The sequence below is a fragment of the Lissotriton vulgaris genome, chromosome 11 (assembly GCF_964263255.1).
Source record: "Lissotriton vulgaris chromosome 11, aLisVul1.2, whole genome shotgun sequence".
NCBI lineage: Eukaryota > Metazoa > Chordata > Amphibia > Caudata > Salamandridae > Lissotriton > Lissotriton vulgaris.
This window is the reverse complement of record NC_141699.1, coordinates 402,177,235-402,201,050: the sequence shown is the minus strand read 5'-3', so window position 1 is coordinate 402,201,050 and position 23,816 is coordinate 402,177,235. Positions and strand designations below refer to the sequence as shown.

The window sequence follows — 23,816 nt, the reverse complement described above, 5'->3', positions numbered from 1 at the left end:
GAAGGGTGGGGGCTGTTTTTTGGAGCAGTGTGGCCGGTTTTGCAGCAGTGCCGCAATATCAGCGCCTTGTAACAAAAGCAGCAGCAAATCTTAACACTACTACCCCCCCCCCCCCCCCCCCCCCTACCCCGGGCTTGTCTACCTGAATTGCTAGGGCTGGTTTGTGTTCCCAGTGCAGCTGTGACTGTTTTGAAAGCAAATAGTTCTGGTCTTGGCAAGGTGGTGCGATCCTTAAATGTTTTTCATATTTTATTCCAAGTATAGGCCCAAAAAATAAATAAAACAACAAAAAATGATGTTGATTAAATTTGATTAAAATAACAATTTACATTAAAAATAACCATTGCATATAGTTTTAATAAAATAGTACAGGTTCTCCCTAGAAGTCATGTGTACGTAGAATAAATATAGCAACTCTTTTTGATGGCTTTGAATTACTGTAACCTGAAGACATAGTATAAACACTCAAGAATAACTAACAAAATAGAAAGGATACAAATAACAAAGCATTGGCAAAGTACAGTACTACCCCACCAGCCATGGTCCTAAGGTGCACTTTTTCTTGTGGATGTGCATGTGATCACAGAAAATGCCACCACTCACAGAGCAAGAGAGCCAATGGCTGATGTGGGTGGGCCCACTGCACCATGTTGTACAGCAACTTCTGTGACATACTTGGGAACTGACACTCTGCTCTGCCCAGCTCCTGCTGGCACCTCATTTACTAATTTTCATGATTATACCTCCGCTGTCTTCTCATGATTGACATACCAAATGAGTAAAATCCTCAGTGGCATTGGCTGCGTTTTTCTTTAAGAGCTCCAGGTCACTGTCCGTGCATTACGTTTTCCTTCCTTATGGGGATGGTTGAAAAACTCCCACACAATGGAGTCTGTTGTTGTTTTTTATGCTTCCATCATGTCTACGGTGCCAACCACCTTCTCACCAGTCTCAGCTGCTGCGTTGATGGTTTAGGAATATTTTGCTGGCTGCTGTCTGCCACCTTTTCCTGTTGCGGTGAGCTCTCCCCAACACCCAAGGGCTCAAGTCTCCTGCTCTTTCTAAAAGAGTGCTTCTGTCTGGTTGGGCAAAGTTACCTGAGTTGGCTGTCAATCAAAATGTCAGAATGGTCTTCAAACTGTAAAATAGTCTGCAGACCACACAAAACTTAAAGCTCTTGCTGCGGTCTTGTGAGAGGGGCACAGACTTGGCGCAGTTTAAAAAAAAGTTAATTTGTATTTTCATAAAGCCAAAGTTTTGTTATTTAATACTCTCCACATGTGTCAGCGGTCCCACGGACTACCTTTCAAGGCTGATGACATGGTACACCTATAATGATAGTTACATTTTCCAGCCTTGATACTCGGGTGCAAATTTGATATATCTGAGATGGTGTCTATGGTCTGCGTCTCATTGTTGAAGTTCTGGATTTTGATGTATTAAGTCTGCAATCTAGTTCTCGAGGCCACGAGCCGGCGCTGCCATATTAGGTGTACCTAGTCCGCATGCTTGAAAGTTGTCCACAGACTTTACCACTTGGCCTATTTAAAACTTTTTAAAAACTTTTATGGGGTCCTCTGAAGCATATTCCACTTTGGGCTGGTTGTCAGTGTGTTCTTACTACGCCACCTTATGTGGCCGTTATCGTTTATTTTTGGAATGTGGGGGCCTTGCCAATGTACTGTAATGGGGGGCAACATAATAACTTCTCTTCAGCAGCCCACCAATCACCATTGTTGGTTCCATAGTCTCAGGTTTGTGAGGTTGTGAAGGCGGCAGTTCACAGACCTGAAGTGGTAGACAGAAGCTGAAAGCTCCGTTGACCAATAGGAAGTCTTCAGTTTTTGACTTTTAGTCTGCAGATGGTCCTACGGCCTGTCCACAAAACTCAGTTGACTACTACAACCAAGATATACAAAAGTGTTAACCCTTTAAAGCCTGCTATTTGGAAAAATTGAACAAATTCACATCAAATCAATAGAGTCATACTTTCTGAACAAAGTTCTACTTTCGTGCAAAGTTTGGCATAAATCCATTCAGTTTTGATTTCATAAGGTTGGCAAAACACCTGAAGCTGTCTTAAGACAGAATGATTCAATCACTACTAACCATCACTATCCTATATACTTCTCACACGAGTGACTTTGCATAGCCCCACAGCCCTACTAACCTTTCTGAAGAATCGGCCTCTCAGGGTAATCTCTCAATTTCCTAAATGGTCAATCAGCCTCTACTTACATCTGTACGGATAGTTAGTACTACGCACAATCTAATGCTAATCTGTTAATAATTAAGACTATTTGTCTCCTATATCATAGCTTGATTAGCAAGCCTTCTATAAAGGTCACTATGTCTTTAGGAGGCAGCCTGATTAGCATTTTACAAAGTACTCATTAGCCACTGCTTGGTATGTCATAGTTTGCCGGGCTTTCTAGAAGAAACTCTCAGGTACTCTACCTAGTACATGACAGCCTTCATAGTATTCTTGAAAGAGCTCTTATCTCACTCTGTCTGCTGTAACTCAGGTTTCTTCCTCTTCTTTAAACAGATCTTAGGTCAAGGAGTCTGCTATGGACAAGTTGCTGAATGTTCAAAAAATGTTTTTTGTCTGGACTTTCTTTCTTCATAGACAAATAAAACAAGTATAGTTGAGAAGGTTAATAGGGACATGGAGCATAATGAAGCTGCAAGACCTTTGTAGCAAACACTATATAATGCACAAAACGTCATAATTATTATGGAATGCTAAGTTCTGCACACAAGAAACTGATTCATAAGGTTTATATCCTTTTACCTGTTTGGCACCTTAAAACAGACATATTTTTGTGTGTATGAGGACATGTTGTGAGATGCTTAGACCTCCAGACAAACACAAAAAGGGCAATGTATAACTCTCTCCTGCCATCTTGTTCAGTCTGCTCCCTTGATACTGTGTTCATCCAAGGCAGCAGTATCCCTAAAGGAGGGGACTTCCTCCCTTGAATGATCCATTGGGATCTGCTTTGCGGAGAGGTTGGGTCCATTTTGCCACCAGTGTTCAGCGGCCAATCAAGCAGGCCATTTTGTGTGCCACTGCAGAGACGAGGGCTGCACCCCGGCCACTGCCCTCTTCTGATTGGATGAAGGTGATCTGGCAGTGTGGTGTCAGCATCCTAACATGGGCATGGAATTTTTCTTTGAAGCTGTAAGAGATGAACCACAAAAGAAGAAATTATTAGCTCAAGAGATCCTCGTTTCTTCACATCTAAAGGAGCGCTCAACAGAATAAAGTACTCTTAATCCTGTTTTCTCAAAAGCATCTTGAAGTAAAAAAGAGCTTCCGTTTTATTAGTAGAAAGTTTCAGAAACTGGGGTAGGGGCATACACTTTTACTGAACAGTGAACATCTCCCCTGCTCAGCCTTTATACAGGTCCTGGGTAACTTCAAGGATGGCTCCTTATACCATCCATAATATTCAGACATTAACATGGAGCCAGCAGAACCAGCTACCTAGGAAGACAAGACACTGAACATCTCCAGCTTTAATGGCCACATAACATGGACAAGCAGAAGACAAACAAGTATATAAGGTGTGAACTAAGGATATCAAATCCATAATATCAAGGCGTGCAAACGTTGAGGACAAATTGTTGAACCCAAAATATCAAAAGGTAAGTAAATACAGATTTTCTATACCTAAGTCCTCATGTATGTACCTTGGTGGTACCTTGGTGGTATATCTTCGATGTAATTAGATGTGGAGTTTGTGGATGATTATTCTGGATGGGTGGCTAACTACCTCAAGTAATGATCACTTCCTTGTCAGGGTGAACCCTTAAAGTTACTAATTTAACTTGAGCTCAATCCCCTGGTAGTTATGACACAGAGCAGACAGACATAACTTAGGGCAATATGTAAATTAATTATCCAGAACCAAAACGGTATTAAAGCGAAACAAAAATAGACTAAAATGAAAATAATCCAATAAGGGGAGCCACAGATATGAATTTTTAAAGTTTAAGTAGGAATACAATGTGCCAAATATGCTCCCCATAAGGTTTCCTATCACACAAAAAGGTTTGCTATTACTACAGCACTTAAAATCACAATCTATATGTCATGCTGTGATTAGCTACATCTGCTGGGTGCTAAAAATTAGAAAGAAGTATGCTGTGGAATGAGGCAAGGGTTGTAAGATCTTTATTCAGTTATTGGTTTTAAACCTTACAACATGATCTGAATTGCTATGTATGTTTTTAACTAGTCGCTTTTTAAAATAGCATAGAATATCAGTTTTCAAGAGTGAATCTGTTTAGCACATACTATTTTTTTCTTATTTCTTACATTCATGTCATGTTTCGATATTGTCTTTTGTAGATCTTCTTTTTATATTTTTTTCTTACAATCATCTCTTATTTCGATTTTCAATAACACACAAATTTCATATGCAGAAAAGTACAGATCCACAATTTCAATCTTTAAATCAAGTTCTTGTCATGTTTTATTCGGACTTCTTCCAAACAGCAAACAACAGCCAACGCGGTTTCGTCGCTTTAGATAGTAGTTCTGCGACTTTCTCAAGGCTGTACAAGATAAACATACAAAATTTGTGTTGTATTTCTCCATAGTAATTACTCTTTCATAATCAAAAGCACATTATAAAATTCCCACAATATTAATCCTTGCTCACCAATTGTGGAGAAAACCATTCACTGTTTTATTCTTTTAACAGTATTTGCCACAACATAAGCAAATACGAAATTCAGTATACAACAGAGAACCACGTGAAGGAGAGAGCGGAAACAGAATGTTTCCGGGGGGCGTGGCTAGCAGCCGATGATGGCGGCAGCAACCTAGAGAGGCTCCCGTAGCAAGGCGGCTTCCCGCAACAATCCGCATGCCTATCCGCCCACTAATCGTCCCAGAAGGGGTGTCCTGGGTGCGGTGACCGAACGACAACCGCAGGAGAAATTTGGGAGCTCTCCGACCCCGGAAACAGGACGAAAAACCAACTCAGTCCTTCGCTGCCGAGGGGCCTAGTGACACGAGTGCAACCGCGGTGCCGAGTCGAGCTCTTGGCCGAGCGGAAGTAGACCCTCCTCGGCGTGATCGACAGGAAGTGCCCGCTTAAGACGGAACTCGACAACAGCGAACCGCCGGACCGGCAGATCCCCTTTGAACAATTGATCTTTAGCGCTACTTGCCCAGTGGTATGGCGGAGAAGTACCCTACAACGACGACCGGCCGCGGCTGGAACCTGTAACTTTCTGCGCAATAGCCGCCATCTTGCTCTGGCTCGCCGAAGCAAGAACGGGCCCGCTACTGCCGGAGACACTACGACATCGACAGTGATCGCTGGCCTGTTCCCGAATTGTTCCCCCCGAACGGCCACCTCTGCCTGCTCACCTTACCACAGACGGTGTCCCGCCGCAGAGCCAAAATGGCGGGGAAAGGACAACGGCAAACCACCGCCCAGGCGAAACTCGGCAAGTTCGCTTACGACAATCAGGCACTCACTCAGCCTGAGCAGCGCAAGTCCATAGGCAAAGGTGCTGACAATGAAGGGACAAAAAAAGCTACTCTGGAAGATGTCCTACGTGCTCTGGAACAGGTCCAGGCAACAGTGGGCTCGATTGCTACCGAGGTGACTCTCATACGAGCCGACCTCCAAAAGATGAGTGAAAGAGTGAAACAAGTGGAAGTAGTGGCTAAATCACTCATAGAGGACGTTTCTGATCTACAGGTGGCTATGGAAAAACTACAAGCGGACAATAAGCTCCTGAAAAGCAAGCTGGATGATCATGAGGGACGCTCCAGACGCAACAATGTCCGCATTTTGGGGGTCCCGGAATCGGAGACGAAAGGGGCCATGGACCTGTACGTGGAAGATCTAATAAAGACCCAACTGGCCCCGAAGGGGCTCTCCAACTTCTTTACAGTAGAACATGCTCATCGAGTACCCGGCGGGACCCCTACACCGGGGGCTGCCCCGCGTCCCATCCTGGCAAGACTTTTCAATTTTAGGGATCGAGACACTATTCTCCAAGCAGCCAGGGTGGCACCGCCTATTCATATTCAGAACTCTCGTATATCCTTCTTCCCGGATTATACAGCGGAGGTCACCCGCAAGCGGAGAACTTTCTTGGAGGTGAAGAAAACGCTTCGCGAACAAGAATTGCCGTATTCCATGTTATTCCCGGCCCGGCTGAGAGTGGTGGCCGACAAGAAGGTCTGCTTCTTTGACTCTCCGGAGACGGCGAGAGACTGGCTGGAAGGATGGCGCACGGTGGACCGCACTTCTAACCGTCGATGTAACAGGCCTGACGACGACGGCCGACCAGGCTCACAATCTTCAGCTAGGGGAAGTGCGAGCGAGTCGCCATCGCAGGACCGATCCGGGGCCGCTGGGGGCGAATGAAACTCGTAGGTGATGGACTGGTTGGACTCTGGTTTTCTCCCACAATGATGGCTATTTTCGTCGTTCATGGACGCTGGCCTGGCCACCCCGAGGGCGGCAGAGGGACCGCCTGCTTTGGGGGACACTCTCCCCTGACGTGCAAGTACTCTGTTTTTGGAATGGGATAAGCGCTCTGCTGAGTTGGGGTGGCGGGCAGTTGCAGGTCCGTTTAGCAGGGAGGCAGGGTGGGAAGGGGTGGGGGGGGGAAGTTTCTTCTATATGGGAAATTCACAAAGTCGATCGCGAATTGTACAGTGTGCTTTGACTATTACTGTACTATTGCAGGTGCGATTGCTTCTTTATGGACAGAATGTGTGTTTGATGAATATTGATGGCGGGTGTACAACTCAACGCCATGGGGGTGGGTGAGACGCAAACGAGTGGCTCCACTCTCCGGCTTCTCACCTGGAATGTGCGAGGCCTGGGTGATAAAGTAAAACGCGGCCTTGTTTTGTCAGAAGTAAAACGCTATAAGCCAGACCTAATACTCATGCAGGAGACCCACTTGGTGGGTGGAGCTACTAAGGCCTTGGACAGGAGGGGGTATAGAATGCTGGTCCACTCCGAATTCTCTACTGGTTCACGGGGCACGGGCATACTGATCAAAAAATCTTCCCACTTCATAACCCTTAGCCTTAAAACCGATGCTCAGGGGTGCTTTGCGGCGGTGGCGGGGCAGTGGGACGGTCGTCCATTGACAGTGGTCTCAGTATACATCCCACCATCCCTACACTCGGTGATGCTTCCGGCCCTGGGAGACTTCTTGCTGTCCCTTCCGGAGGGTGACATGCTCTTGGGTGGGGACTTCAACGCAGCTGCAGACCCACAGCTCGACAGGTTTCCGGTGACCGCCACGCCGGGGGGCCCCTCCCGATTTCAGCGATTCCTGGAGGCACTGGGAATGGTAGATGTTTGGCGCCATGTCCACCCTGGGCTCCGGCATTACACGTTCCACTCCACAGTTCACAACAGTCTGTCCCGCATTGATTATTTCTTGGCATTAGGGGATGGGCTACAGCGCGTAGATGAGGTGGACATACACCCTAGGGGCATCTCCGACCACTCACCACTGACTCTCACCGTCACCTCCCGGACGCGGTCCCGTCGCCGCATATATCCCATTCATGCCTCCTACCTTAAGGTCCCAAAGATCAGGAAGGCCCTTCAAAAGACCACGGAGCACTACTTCACGGAAAATGAACCGACTGCGGCCTCTGCAGAGATTCTCTGGGAGGCCTACAAAACAGTGCTACGGGGACAGGCGATATGCTCTATAGCGTCACATAGGAAGGAACAGACAGCTGAACACTCCGCCCTCGAGCTCAGACTGCGCGAAACCACAGCTGCCCATGAAGCTGATCCCACGGCTGATACGGCACACACCCTCACACTTCACCAGCAGCTGTACACAGACCATGCTCGCCATACGACACAGGGACATATCACCGACACACAGAACAGAGTGTACGATGTGGGGGACAAGGCAGGGAAGATGCTGGCCTGGCTCGATAGACGGGGGGGTAGTTCCAGGGGGATTCAACAGGTGAAAGATAGCACTGGCGCGATGCAAACTGACCCCGACCGAGTGGTGGAGGCGTTGGCGTCCCACTTTGAAAAAGTATATACCCCCGAACGAGAAGTTACCATGATTGCGGCCCAATGTGCATTAAGCAATATAGACATCCCCTCGCTGCAGCCGGAGGCTGTAGCCGATTTGGAGGCGCCGTTTACCGCCGATGAACTTCGGTTGGCCGTTGGGGCCCTCAGAACCGGCAAGACGCTTGGGCCGAATGGCATTCCAGTCGAGTGGTTCCAAGCACGCACTGAAGATCTTTGCCCACACTTGCTCAAAATGTATGTAGAATGTCGCGAGAAGGGAATGCTCCCGCTGGATCAGCGTACGGCCACAATAGTAGCTATCCCTAAGCCTGGTAAACCGCCAGAGGAGTGCTCATCATACCGCCCTATCTCTCTGCTAAATGCGGAAAGTAAGATTTTAGCAAAACTCCTGGCCAACCGCCTACTGCCACACCTGTCCGACCTTGTCCACCCGGACCAGTCAGGGTTCATGCCTCACAGAAACACTGCACTTAATCTTAGAAGGGTGCACGGGGTGCTGGCGAGGGCGGACTGCATCGAGGACAGTGCAGCTATACTGGCGTTGGACGCGAAGATGGCCTTCGACTTGGTGGAGTGGGCCTACCTCTTCGAGGTCCTCTCACACATGGGATTCGGCCCAAACTTCGTCTCATGGATTAAGTTACTTTACACAGCGCCAGTGGCACACGTGGTGGCAAACGGCCACATATCACGCACGTTTCCGCTTGGCCGGGGCACCCGGCAGGGTTGCCCTCTTTCCCCCCTGCTTTTTGCTCTCTCCTTAGAACCCCTGGCTATTCGCATCAGACATACCCCCCTACTCAAGGGGATTCAATGGAGGGAGGGATGGGAAGACCGCATATCCCTTTATGCGGACGACATGCTGGTGTACCTGACGGACCCAGAGCATGGTGTACCGGCTCTTTTGCACCTCTGCAACGACCACGGCGAAGTCTCAGGCTACACCATTAACTGGAACAAGTCGGAGTTGTATGTGCTGGCTGGGGACCCTCCAACACTTGGGCCGGACTGCCCTCTAAGGCTGGCCGGTTCCTCCTTTAAATACTTAGGCATTCATATCACGAGAGACCCTTCCGAATACAAGAGCCTGAACCTTTTACCACCTCTGACTCGTCTTAAGCAAGACGCGGGCTTCTGGGCAGGACTGCCGTTAACGATGCTGGGGAGAGCTGCTTTGTTTAAAATGAAGTCGCTACCCCGTTTCCTGTACATTCTAGATAACACTCCTTTCCCGGTGGCGACGGGATACTTCAGGAAGGTCGCAGCGGTGGTCTCCGGATTATTATTGGGCAATCGCCCTGCACGCATAGCCCAAACCAAACTCTGCAGAAATTGGTACGAGGGTGGCATTGCACTCCCGAACTTGCATCTTTATTATTGGGCGGCACAGCTCAGGCCCATTAACCAATGGCTGCATGCCCCGCAATCCGACCCTGCCTTTCAGGCAGATAGGGCACAGTTGGGCGCCAGTACCATGCTAGCCCCACTTTACGATCGGAGGAAGCTGAGATTGCTTGTAGGCCCCACTAGGCTCACCGTGGCCACTTGGCATGCAGCCACCGCTGCATTGGGTTGGAAAGGCACGCTCACTAAACTCACTCCGCTCTGGGACACACGCGCTCTGGGCAATCTTCGGTTCAGTAAGGGGTTTTCCCGATGGGATTCCATAGGAATTTCCACGGTGGGAGACATGTGGGAACGGGGAACTGTTGTCACCTTCGCCCGCCTGAAAGAGATCTATGATCTAGGACCACACGAGTCATATCGATACGTACAGATCCGCCACGCCTTGCTCTCGGCCATCCCAGCCGGAACGACTCTCCCTGAGTCCTCCCCGCTGGAGGATCGCCTCCTGACAGACTACATGGTAGAGAAGGCAACCTCCCTAACATACCGGAAGCTTCTCAATAACTCTCCAGATCCGCTGATGGCCCTTAAGGACAGGTGGGAGCAGGAGGTAGGCACACTTGACGAACATGAATGGAACGAGGCGCTAGCCTCCCCCAAGGAAGCGGGCATATCAGCCAGGATGAGACTAGTTCAGCTCAAAGTCCTCCACAGAGTATACTACACTAGAACACTACTACACCGCATACACCGAGCTCCAAGCCCCTTTTGCATGCGAGGCTGCGGAGACGAGGGCACCTTCTTCCATACATTCTGGGATTGCCCGCGCATACACAACTACTGGCGTCAGGTCCTGCGTACTATTTCACAGGTGCTGGAGGTCTCAGTGCTGCCGGAGCCGCGAAGATGCCTCCTCAATGTATGGGAACCAACAGATTTGTCACGGTATGGCCGCCTTTGGGTGACACTGGGAATGATGGTGGCAAAGCGGGACATTGCGCAGCGCTGGGGGGTGGCGGATCTTCCGACGGCATCACAGTGGTGCACAAACATGGACAGGACGATGATTACAGAAAGGGCAGTGTACTTAAGTCGGGCCTGCCCTGGCAAGTGGAACAAGGTCTGGTCCCCATGGAACAGCTACCGGGGTGACATCTGTGACCCACTGCCAGAGGATGACCCACTGGACTCGGATGATGATGATGGGTTGGAGTGAGGGCGGTTGGCTGTGAAGTGGGGTCCTTCAGGGGGGATGGGGGGAGGCGACAACTTCTTTAGGCCTTAAGTCGATTTCAGAATGAAAGGGGCTTTGTATTTTCCTGGGTATACTCTTATATCTATCTTGCAATGTACGTTACCAATGATCGCACTGTGATTTCCCGATGTTTGATTGTTCTTTTGGTTCATTTAAAAATAGAAAATGATAACCTCAATTATACTTTATGGAACATTTGCGGATGTCCTTCATTCCACCTTCTGACGACCCTTATTTCAATGACTTCTTCAACATTGCACTGTACTTCCTTAAGGTCGTCGTTCTGCTGTGATACTCTCGCTTAGCGGCCGGCCCTTCTGGGGTTGTAGGCGGCATGCTGTGTAAAGATGTGAAGGTACAATAAAGGTTTTCACCAAAAAAAAAAAAAAAAACAGAATGTTTCCAATGGTCCGTAAGATCTCAACCTTTTCACCCATACGAGGAGCTTTACAGCATAAAATTTATAGAAACTCCATAGTAAGCCCGTGTTAGAAAACCATGTTCCAGTGCTCTTGATACCCAAAATAATGGTGTATTGTTCCATGCAAGAAAAGAGATGCCGGGGTGTAGGGAAAGAGAGTTTATTTTAAGTCAAGAGAGACACTAATAAGAAGTGAGTAATGTGATTTCATAACGATACCTAAAGCTTCCAGTAACAATGTTCTGTGAATAATAAAGACATATTATCTAATTATAGACAAATGTCTCTAACACTTATTTCTTAGACTCAGGAAATCAATTTTTTTTTTAATATGACCTACTTTATGCGTGGTGCTACTTCCAACCCACACGTGGGTTCTGGTGATGGCACAAGACGCTATGTATGCGTAAATCCTCCTCTTATTTATTTACAGGTCCTTATTTAAAATTTCTAAAATTTAAAATTGGATATTAGATCTCAAATTTATTACTTATCATTCCCGCCTGAAGGGGCCAACAAGTTAAGTTGCCCTCGTCAATACTCGGTCTTATTAAACCAAAGAAAGCTTTTTGTTGCATCATAACCAAAAGAAATACATTTGGATGTTATAAAGCTTTTGGTCGCGAATTAATCCCAAACATTTTGAATAAGGTAAAAGTTTTAGTCTCCCGCTCAACCCCTTCGATCCCTTTTCGTGTTCGTTTAGCGTCAAAACGTTGGTATTTCGACTTTCGTCATCTCTTACCTATTTGTAATTCTGAGTAGCGTTGCTTAAAGGTTTCTCAACGCCATCATATTGTTTATGTGTCCGGTTCAGCTGCGTCCCACCATGTATTTAAAACCACTTTCTCTGTTAACATCTCTGATTAGCTCGTATTCCCAAATCAGGAAGGAAATCAAAACAGGACTGAAATCAAGCTTCACAGCGGCCATATTTGCAGTGCAAAGTCGCGAGTAAAGGAATAAGCATTTGAATCATGATTAAAAGCACATAGGCCAGTATTTATTCAAAATCATTCGAAAATGATAAATGAAGTGGCATAAAATAAATCACCCCATTTGGCTGCAAATACTCAATATTGAAGTAGTTATATAGTTCAGTCTTTCATTTATGAGTGAACTTATAGAGTGGTCTTATCAAAATATTAAAATCGCTACCCTGTTGCCCCACACATTGAATTGACTCGCCAAATTTTAACAGAAATCATTTCCGTTAGTTATAGTGATGTTGTGAAGCTAAATGGGAGTGGCTAGCATTTTAAACTTATAACGTTGTATTTATAAGGTGAGCGCAACTAAACAAAACACAAGTTTGTGTGTGTATTGTTCAAGAGAATGAGAAAACATGTACGGTTAGCTCGATTTCTTCAAAAGATTTAGAATCATATTATTTCACATTAATGGAGTAACGTAAAGATATAATATTTACCCGCATGTTGGTGAAGTTAGTATGGAGTGGTCTATAATTTAACTATATTTTGTGATTAAGGGAAATACATAGCCCCAAAGAACGTCCATCAGTGATTCAACAGTTCAAAGACCGTTGAGAGAAAAGTCATCCATTACAGAGTGTCCGTACAGTATAGTTCGACATTTCCAAAACCAAGATTTATATATCATAGAAGATGACTGCTTACTGAGATGTGTCCATAACATTCTTAAATACATACAATGTAAATCATCTATTAACCCCCAGAAAGTAATGTAGTCCTTGGTCGATATTGAGACCACACTCTGTGCTACGCATCTAAAGTATCCACAGTGCTTCTCTCCTGCGTAGCATAGGTTCTCTATTACCCCCTCTTGGGTGTCTCGGTATTTGATCTATTCCATAGTATTCAAAACGTCTATTTGAAATTTGTGAAGGGCAAATGGACATATGTGCAGCTAAGGGATATCTCATGTCCCCTAGCTTGACTGCCCTCAAATGCTCACATATCCTTTCCCGTAAAGCTCTAATTGTACTTCCAATATATGTTTTCTTGCATTTACATTCAATAGCATATACCACATATTTAGAAAGGCAATTAATATTGCTCCTTATTTCATACCTTACGCCATTCGGACTGTGAAAGAGTGTGATTTGGGGTTTAGCCAATTTGCACGCTGTGCATACGTTACAACTATGGAAACCCTTGCCCTGTTCAGTTAGCCAATTAGTGTTCGGAGGTGTAGTGAGATAGCTAGGACTCAAGATGTTCCTGAGTGTAAGTCCTCTTCTATAAGTTATTGCTGGCTTTTTTGTTACATATTTTTCTAAGCATCTGTCTGCTTGGAGTAGGTGCCAATGTTTGTTCAAACTCTTACTCAGTATTTTAGACCAGTCGTTGTATCCAGTAATTAACCTGATTGTATCCACCTCCTTTGTCTTCTTATGACAATCCTTTAGTGTGTCTTCACGTTTTATTTTATTTATTCTAGATTCAGCCTTTCTTAGAGTGGTTGTGTCATAACCTATATTGATAAATCTCTAGGGTTCCTCTTTTTTGTTAGTCAAAGTCTGTATTTACACTACAATTGCGCCTAATCCTCATCAGTTTCTCCATATGGGATTGCTTTTATTTGATGCAGAGGATGCACACTTGTGGCATGCAACAAAGAGTTGCATGCTGTTTCTCTTCTGATTGTTTTGCTCTCAATCTTACCTTATTTTATGAAAAATTCAATATCCAAGAAGGAAATCTTAATTTTACTGTGTGCTGCGGTAAAAGAAATGTTAAAGTTATTGTTGTTCATATACTCGTTGAAGCTTATCAGCCTTTCTTGAGAGCCAGTCCATATCATTAAGCAGTCATCTATGTATCGAGTATAGGATAGAGTCATTCCATAGTTGGCCTTCTGGGCCCCAGATCCTTCTCTCCTCCAGCCAGCCCATAAAAAGATTGGCATACGAGGGAGAAAATCTAGAGCCCATTGCCCCTCCCTGTTTTTGTCTGTACCAATTATCTTTAAACAAAAAACCATTGCTGTCAAGTATGAGTTCCACCATCTCAATGAGCATCTCTGAATGTTTCAATGCACCAGCTGCTCTTTTATTCAACATCTTCCTCATAGCCTGCAATCCACATTCCCTTTTAATACTAGTGTATAAAGATGTAACGTCTAAGGTTACCAAAAACATATTTTCATCCCAGGCTAAATCGGAGAATATACCTAAAATGTGTTTAGTATCCCTTATGTATAAGGGTAAATTCTTCACCAGAGGGTTAATAAACACATCTACATATTTTGATAGTCGGTCTGTAGGACCTCCAATGCCTGAGATGATCGGTCTTCCTGGGGGAAATGCCATTGCTTTATGTACCTTAGGTAGCGTGTTAATACAAGGGTATCTTGGTTCATTAGGTTTCAAGTACATTAGTTCGTCATTGTCTAGTAGTCCCAAACCATGCCACTTCTTAAGTTCATTTGTTATATATTTCGTCAGAGTCCACATGGGGTTGCCATTCAAAGGCTCATAACAAAGAGGGTTGTTGAGTTGTGTAAGAATTTCTTCGTCATAGTCTTTAGAGTTCATTAGTACCATGTTACCCCCTTTGTCCACCTCCCTTATTGTTAATTCTTTATAATTACACAGATATTTAACAACATTGGTGCGGTGCAGATTTACCCTGTGCGCTGACCATCATAAATTCCCATTGTTCATGACGAGCTCAGCTCGTCATGAGTGTACGAGAAGTGTACCTCATGACCAGCTGAGCTTGTCATGAGCATCAAAGGGGTTAAGTGCTTGTCTTTCTCCCCATGTTAGGTTGTCATTTCTATATCTTATCCTCTTGTTTTTATCCTCATGTCTTTCCAAATCGGCTAGTACTAATTTAATGGAAATGCTATAATCATCATTGATGCCTAGATCTCTCATCACAATTTCTGACGTAACCGTTTCATCATCATTGATGATATATGTGAATTGAAAATTTATTTATTTAAGTTCATACGACGCCTGAAACTCAAAAAACATTTTGACTCAATAGCGACTGGCAATAAAGAACTGCATAAAAATCTGGGTTTGATAGTGTCTGACGAAATAAGTATACAAAATGTTTTGGATACCAAACTGCTGTTATCTTTGACTGAATGTGAGGATGAAACAGTTACATCAGAAATAGTGATGAGAGATCTAGGCATCAATGATGATTATAGCATTTCCGGCAATCTGAAAGAGAAATCTAAATGGACACCCACACTAACATCTGGTAACAATCTTGAATTATTTCATAAATTAGTACTAGCCGATTTGGAAAGGCATGAGGATAAAAACAAGAGGATAAGATGTAGAAATGACAACCTAACATGGGGAGAAAGACAAGCACTTAAAGATCTGTGTAATAATAAAGAATTAACAATAAGGGAGGCGGACAAAGGGGGTAACATGGTACTAATGAACTCTAAAGACTATGACGAAGAAATTCTTACACAACTCAGCAACCCTCTTTGTTATGAGCCTTTGAATGGCAACCCCATGTGGACTCTGACGGAATATATAACAAATCAACTTAAGAAGTGGTGGCCGGGAGTCGGGATTCATCTCGGCTCCCGGTCCACGCGCTTTATCAGGGCAATTTTCGGCAGCCCCCTGGAGGCAGAATCGTCGGTAAAAGAACCTACCGGCGTCGGATGTTGTGAGGCTCCGGTGGGATGTATTTTGCTCTCTCGGGAGCGTCTGCACTGGCCTTACTCTGATGCGAAGTCCGGGAAGAAAATCCAGCGAGGGCTAAGATGGCGGCCGGAGTCCACCCTTCGACGAGAGACGGCTTGACCCCTCTGATCAGCGTGGCCTCCACAGACGCTTGAAACACACCGGCACCTTGAGGAACGCAGCGGTGAGCCCCGCAAAGCGTGCTCGGGGTTTCTGGAGGCAGTGGTCTCTGCGGCGCTGTGCTTTCTCATTGCCTGACCTCAACAATCCAGCGAGGGACAAGATGGCGGCCGGAGCCCGCCCGTGATGAGACAGCCCGACCCCTCTGAGTAACATTGCTGCTACTGACACTCCTGAACCTGGAGGATCCATGAGGTGAGCCCTGCGAAGCGCGCTCGGGGTCCCTAGAGGCGGTGGAGTCTGAGGCGCTGTACATCCTTAAATGCCTGACTCTAACATGGCGGCCACAATGTGCTCTCAAATGCGCCTGGAACTGAAGCTCCGTGTCCACCCTGCAGCCCAGCGTCCTTAGGAGGCCCCCCGCGATGCACACGCCTCCTAACTGAAGCGGAAGGTGTGGGACACCTGCAGGGCTACCCCGATCGCTGCTGGTGCCTGTGGAGCGGCGTTGGTTGACTGCTCCCGATCCCTGCCTGGGACCCAACATGGCGGCCGCCCGTTACCAGCCCGGGCTAAACAACAAGGTCGAGGAGCGGAGACCGGGGGCGAGTCTGACAGGCGCTGATCACCCGAGCGGTATGTAGGGCTCCTACCGCGTCCCCCGCTGCCACCCGCTGCCACCCGCCGAGACTTTGCGGTCATTCCAGGGGCACACCAGTAAAGGGCCGGTGATTGACGGCGGCGCCCCCTGCTGACGACGGCGCCGCCTTGAAACCATCCCACTTACCTGCTCCGGGGGCCATACATCCTTTCTCCGCCACAGACGGGCCTGGGCCCGAGGGCAGAGATGTGCCCCCCCCCCCTTGCTGACCACGCTGTTTCGCGCCAACGGTGCCTGACTCCAAGATGGCGCCCTTGGGGACACGCTTCCTATGACCGGCGGACACAGGCTCCAGGGACACGAACGCACCCCTATACCACCCCTATGCGTCTCTTAGAGTTTAACCAGTCATATCCCTTCCTATGTGTATGTAGTGGACTCTTATCACTAGTGTGTGCAGTGGACCTTTGTACTCTCTACCACCCCTATGTGACCCTTAGAGTGTTTCCAGTCACATCCCTCATGTGTAGATAGAAGATAACTCTAACGACTAGTATCCTATGTGATTTTTAGATTGTATCCATGTGTATCCCCTCCCTGTGTTTAGAATTATAGCTTTAACGACGAATCGCCTGTGTGACTGTTGGAATATAGCCAGGTGTATCCCTTCCCCCGAGTGAAGAGATAACCCTATTCACTAGAACAAAAAGAAATGTGTTCCTGAAATGTGTAACGTAACTGATTCTATGTAAAGTGCCTTGATAACATGTAACGGAACTGGTGCTATGTAAAGCGCTTTGATAACCTAATCGGTTCAAGTTCCTGAAATGTGTAACGTAACTGATTCTATGTAATGTGCTGTGATAACATGTAACGGAACTGGTGCTATGTAAAGCGCTCTGATAACCTAATCGGTTCAAGTTCGCGCTATAGAAAACTCTAAAAATAAATAAATAAATAAACTAGACAATGACGAACTAATGTACTTGAAACCTAATAAACCAAGATACCCTTGTATTTACACACTACCTAAGGTACATAAAGCAATGGCATTTCCCCCTGGAAGACCGATCATCTCAGGCATTGGAGGTCCTACAGAACGACTATCAGAATATGTAGATGTGTTTATTATCCCTCTGGTGAAGAATTTACCCTTATACATAAGGGATACTAAACACATTTTAGGTATACTCTCCGATTTAGCCTGGGATAAAAATATGTTTTTGGTAACCTTAGACGTTACATCTTTATACACTAGTATTAAAAGGGAATGTGGATTGCAGGCTATGAGGAAGATGTTGAATAAAAGAGCAGCTGGTGCATTGAAACATTCAGAGATGCTCATTGAGATGGTGGAACTCATACTTGACAACAATGTTTTTTTGTTTAAAGATAAATGGTACAGACAAAAACAGGGAGTGGCAATGGGCTCAAGATTTTCTCCCTCGTATGCCAATCTTTTTATGGGCTGGCTGTAGGAGAGAAGGATCTGGGGCCCAGAAGGCCAACTATGGAATGACTCTATCCTATACTGGGGTCGATTCATAGATGACTGCTTAATGATATGGACTGGCTCTCAAGAAAGGCTGATAAGCTTCATCGAGTATATGAACAACAATGACTTAAACATTTCTTTTACCGCAGTATACAGTAAAACTAAGATTTCCTTCTTGGATATTGAATTTTTCATAAAAGAAGGTAAGATTGAGAGCAAAACATTCAGAAAAGAAACAGCATGCAACTCTTTGTTGCATGCCACAAGTGTGCATCCTCCGCATCAAATAAAAGCAATCCCATATGGAGAACTGATGAGGATTAGGCGCAATTGTAGTGTAAATACAGACTTTGACAAACAAAAAAGAGGAACCCTAGAGAGATTTATCAATAGAGGTTATGATACAACCACTCTAAGGAAGGCTGAATCTAGAATAAATAAAATAAAACGCACACTAAAGGATTGTCATAAGAAGACAAAGGAGGTGGATAAAATCAGGTTAATTACTGGATACAATGACTGGTCTAAAATACTGAGTAAGAGTTTGAACAAACATTGGCACCTACTCCAAGCAGACAGATGCTTAGAAAAATATGTAACAAAAAAGCCAGCAATAACGTATGGAAGAGGACTTACACTCAGGAACATCTTGAGTCCTAGCTATCTCACTACACCTCCCAACACTAATTGGCTAACTGAACAGGGCAAGGGTTTCCATAGTTGTAACGTATGCACAGCGTGCAAATGGGCGAAACCCAAAATCACACACTTTCACAGTCCGAATGGCATAAGGTATGAAATAAGGAGCAATATTAATTGCCTTTCTAAATACGTGGTATATGCCATTGAATGTAAATGCAAGAAAACATATATTGGGAGTACAATTAGAGTTTTACGGGAAAGGATATGTGAGCATGTGAGGGCAGTCAAGCTAGGGGACATGAGATATTCCTTAGCTGCACATATGTCCATTTGCCCTTCACAAATTTCAAATAGACGTTTTGAATACTATGTAATAGATCACATATCGAGACACCCAAGAGGGGGTAATAGAGAACTTATGCTACGCAGGAGAGAAGCACTGTGGATACTTAAGATGCGTAGCTCAGAGTGTGGTCTCAATATCGACCAAGAACTACATTACTTTCTGGGGGTTAATAGATGATTTACATTGTATGTATTTAAGAATGTTATGGACACATCTCAGTAAGCAGTCATCTTCTATGATATATAAATCTTGGTTTTGGAAATGTCGAACTATACTGTACAGAAACTCTGTAATGGATGACTTTTCTCTCAACGATCTTTGAGCTGTTGAATTACTGATGGACGTTCTTTGGTTCTATGTATTTCCCTTAATCACAAAATATAGTTAAATTATAGACCACTCCATACTAACTTCACCAACATGCAGGTAAATATTATATCTTTACGTGACTCCATTAATGTGAAATAATATGATTCTAAATCTTTTGAAGAAATCGAGCTAACCGTACATGTTTTCTCATTCTCTTGAACAATACACACACAAACTTGTGTTTTGTTTAGTTGCGCTCACCTTATAAATACAGCGTTATAAGTTTAAAATTCTAGCGACTCCCATTTAGCTTCACAACATCACTATAACTAACGGAAATGATTTCTGTTAAAATTTGGCGAGTCAATTCAATGTGTGGGGCAATAGGGTAGCGATTTTAATATTTTGATTAGACCACTCTATAAGTTCACTCATAAATGAAAGACTGAACTATATAACTACTTCAATATTGAGTATTTGCAGCCAAATGGGGTGATTTAATTTATGCCACTTCATTTATCATTTTCGAATGATTTTGAATAAATACTAGCCTATGTGCTTTTAATCGTGATTCAAATGCTTATTCCTTTACTCGCGACTTTGCGCTGCAAATATGGCCGCTGTGAAGCTTGATTTCACTCCTGTTTTGATTTCCTTCCTGATTTGGGAATACGAGCCAATCAGAGATGTTAACAGAGAAAGGGGTTTTAAATACATGGCGGGACGCAGCTGAACCGGGCACACAAACGATATGATGGCGATGGGAAACCTTTAAGCAACGCTACTCAGAACTGCAAATAAAACGTTTTGACGCTAAACGAACACGAAAAGAGATCGAAGGGGTTGAGCGGGAGACTAAAACTTTTACCTTATTCAACAAAATGATTGGGATTAATTCGCGACCAAAAGCTTTATAACATCCAAATGTATTTCTTTTGGTTATGATGCAACAAAAAGCTTTCTTTGGTTTAATAAGACTGACTATTTACGAGGGCAACTTAACTTGTTGGCCCCTTCAGGCGGTAATGATAAGTAATACATTTGAGATCTAATATCCAATTTAAAATTTTAGAAATGGAAAATAAGGACCTGTGAATGAATAAGAGGAGGATTTACGCATATATAGGGATTTGCGCCATCACCAGTACCCACGTGTGGGTTGGAAGTATCACCACGCATAAAGTAGGTCATATTTAAAAAAAAATAGATTTCCTGATTCTAAGAAATAAGTGTCAGAGACATTTGTCTATAATTAGATAATATGTCTTTATTATTCACTGAACATTGTTACTGGAAGCTTTAGGTATCGTTATGAAATCACATTACTCACTTCTTATTAGTGTCTCTCTTGACTTAAAATAAACTCTCTTTCCCTACACCCCGGCATCTCTTTTCTTGCATGGAACAATACACCATTATTTTGGGTATCAAGAGCACTGGAACATGCTTTTCTAACACGGGCTTACTATCGAGTTTCTATAAATTTTATGCTGTAAAGCTCCTCGTATGGGAGATAAGGTTGAGATCTTACGGACCATTGGAAACATTCTGTTTCCGCTCTCTCCATCACGTGGTTCTCTGTTGTATACTGAATTTCGTATTTGCCTATGTTGTGGCAAATACTGTTAAAAGAATAAAACAGTGAATGTTTTTCTCCACAATTGGTGAGCAAGGATTAAGATTGTGGGAATTTTATAATGTGCTTTTGATTATGAAAGAGTAATTACTATGGAGAAATACGACACAAATTTTGCATGTTTATCTTGTACAGCCTTGAGAAAGTCGCAGAACTACTATCTAAAGCGACGAAACGCGTTGGCTGTTGTTTGCTGTTTGGAAGAAGTCCGAATAAAACAAGACAAGAACTTGATTTAAAGATTGAAATTGTGGATCTGTACTTTTCTGCATATGAAATATGTGTGTTATTGAAAAAGGGAAACCGTATTTATTAACATACGTGTGCTTGGGAGTCAGAAATTGTGTTGTAAGAGATTGTCTCTCGATCTATGGAGTTTTGTGGTTCTCCATCCCTTTGAGCACCGTCATAAAACTTATCTATCACTTAGTACGAATCTAAACCCTTTGCGCCAGTTACCTATTAGTATAACCACGCTGCTTTTGTATTAATCTCTTGTTTCGATATTGTCTATAACATATCTTCTTCTTATATTAGAGTTTTGAGACTACCTGCATTGGTATTATCTAATTTATGATCTATGCAGATTGACATTCTACTGGCGTTCGCGGTGGCCCCGATTTTCCATGTTAACATAGCGCATCCTTTTGAGGTTTTTGTTGTCAGGTCCAGGATGTTTCTTGCTGCTCCATTCTGGATTGTTTGGAGGAACTTGGCATAGAGGGTGGTGGTTTCGGCATAGAGGGTGCTCCCATAGTCCAGTTGGCTGGTGATGAGGACTTGTATGACGCTTCTTCTGGTGTCGGTTGGGATCCATCGAAAGACTTTACGGAGCATTATGAGGGTGTTGAAGCAGGTGGTTGCAACCGAGTTGGGCGGTTGTCTAATGGAGAGCTCACTGTCGAGGATGATTCCACGGTTGCGGGCGTGAGTGGTGTGGGTAGGTGCTGGTCCAAGGCCGGAGGGCCACCAGGGATTGCTCCTCGGTGAGGGGGGTCTTCCGAAGAAGAGAACTTTGGTGTTGTCAGTGTTGAGTTTGAGGCAGTTGGCTCTCATCCAGTTGGCGACATTGATCATGGCGTTCTGGAGGTTCGCTCTAGTGGTGTCCGTGTCTTTGGTGAGGGAGAGTATGAGCTGGGTGTCTCCAGCGTAGGATATGATGTTGGGAGTGTGGCTGCGAGCAATAGGTGCCAGCAGAGTCATGTAGATTTTGAACAGTGTGGGGCTGAGTGAGAAGCCCTGGGAAACGCTGAAGATGATGCTCTTGGTGTCAGAGCTGTACGGTGGGAGGTGGATACTCTGAGTGTGCTCGGTGAGAACAGAGATTAGTAGCTTGAGGGCGTTGCATTTGATGCAGATGTGGTGAAGTCTTTGGATGAGGAGGTGGTGGGAGACTGTGTCCATATTTTAATATGCCGTTTTGCACTTTATATCCTAATGTATTTTTACATGTATGCATTTTTAGTTCTGTTTTATTTTGTCATCTTTATATGTGCTTTTGTGGTCAGCATTGACTGAATACCAATATATTCGACCTAAGTAGGAATAGCGCCAAAAATTACAAAGTGCCACTTATAGTCAATGGTTGTGGTAGACTGTAGCCTAGGTGAAATTTGAGGGAATCCGAATTGGTTTTCTGAATGGCCTCTGACGGGCTCGGAGAGCCTGTCTCCCATTCGGAAACCCTGCAGTAATCCCTCAGCCGGCTCTTTCGGGGCGAGGGATTACAATGGCAGATCTCACTGCCTTTCTGTGCTGGCCTTTCTGACACAGAAAGGCATTGTGAATCTGCCTTTGGGGGCCCCCAGCAGGACCCCCATGGGTGCAAGGCTGCCGAAGGTGCCTGAGGTGCCTGCCAAGGGGTGCAGGGATGAACTGCACCTCTGCTCTTTACAGTGAGAGCATGCATTCCATTCGGAATGCATGCTCCCATTGTAAGGAATAGGATTACTACAGAACAGGGTTCGGTCACATCCTAATTCCTGGGCAGGAACCGACGACCTAGGCTGTCTGTTTGTCCCAGTACAACATAGCATGTATGGACTAAGGTGGTCAACCTGTGTTTGTGTCTCTGTATTTGAAGAGTATGGATTTCTTGTACATCAATATTTTCAACTCAATATTTTGTCTGAATACCCATGTCAAGCAGTGGCTTTCAGGGGCCAGGACACCATCTCACCTGGGATGCAACTTGTAAACTGACCCGTCCACCCCCACTGAGATCCTCAGCACATCTTCGTGGCGATATTCACGCATTCGGTTGATTACAGCTGCCAAACCCGAGGAGCACATCTGTGCTGCCCGTGTGGAGACGCTCTCGCATGCCATTCGCACAATTTCACAGTCCGTTGTGGTGGGTAGTAGCCCAAGTGAAGTAAGGATGTTGTACGTCTGTTTGCGGTCCTCAGAGTCCCTGTAGTGGCAGAGGGGAGTGAAACAGACATTAGCATGGATGACTGTGCTATAGCCTATTCAGCATAAACATTGGCGTGCCTGTTAGGTCGCAGTTTACTAAGCATTCTAGAAAGCTATTCTTTAAACAGATCTCCTGTTGTTCCTAGTGGGATTGAAGCTCTACACACTAATAGGCAGCTTGATAACTAGTTTGATAGCACGATGACTAATAGATCTAACCTTATGGGAGACAGCAGATGTGGCTGTAATGTACAGGTGATGCTGCTACTTACATTGTAGGCAGATAAGACAATCTCATGTAGAGAGGGCAGAGGAAATATTAACACCTAAAGCGGAGATATGCAGGATTTCGTAGTGTGAAAAGCTTTACATACAGTCAATAGGAATCTCCCACTAGTATGTGAAATAAAACAACTTTTTGCTTTGTAATTCCCTTCCTTTTGCACAATGAGTGACTTGTTAGCTTTACTACTGTATAGCTCAGCATATGGTGAGCTTTTGTACAAGGAGGACAAGCTACATTTATTGTCTTT

At 44.8% G+C, this 23,816-nt stretch overlaps 1 protein-coding gene across 2 annotated transcripts in view; it reads right to left on the bottom strand.

Moving 5' to 3' along the window:
• Window positions 1-333: 333 nt before the first annotated feature.
• Window positions 334-23,816, bottom strand: part of GCK (glucokinase) — a 461,673-nt gene continuing 438,190 nt past the window's right edge. For both annotated transcript variants that reach the window (XM_086943439.1, XM_086943438.1), the window contains exons 9-10: window positions 23,048-23,281; window positions 334-3,182 (exon numbers count right to left, since the gene is read on the bottom strand). In XM_086943439.1, coding sequence (XP_086799565.1) covers window positions 3,038-3,182; window positions 23,048-23,281 — 379 coding nt within the window. In that variant the 3' untranslated portion in view covers window positions 334-3,037. The remainder of the gene's footprint in view (window positions 3,183-23,047; window positions 23,282-23,816) is intronic.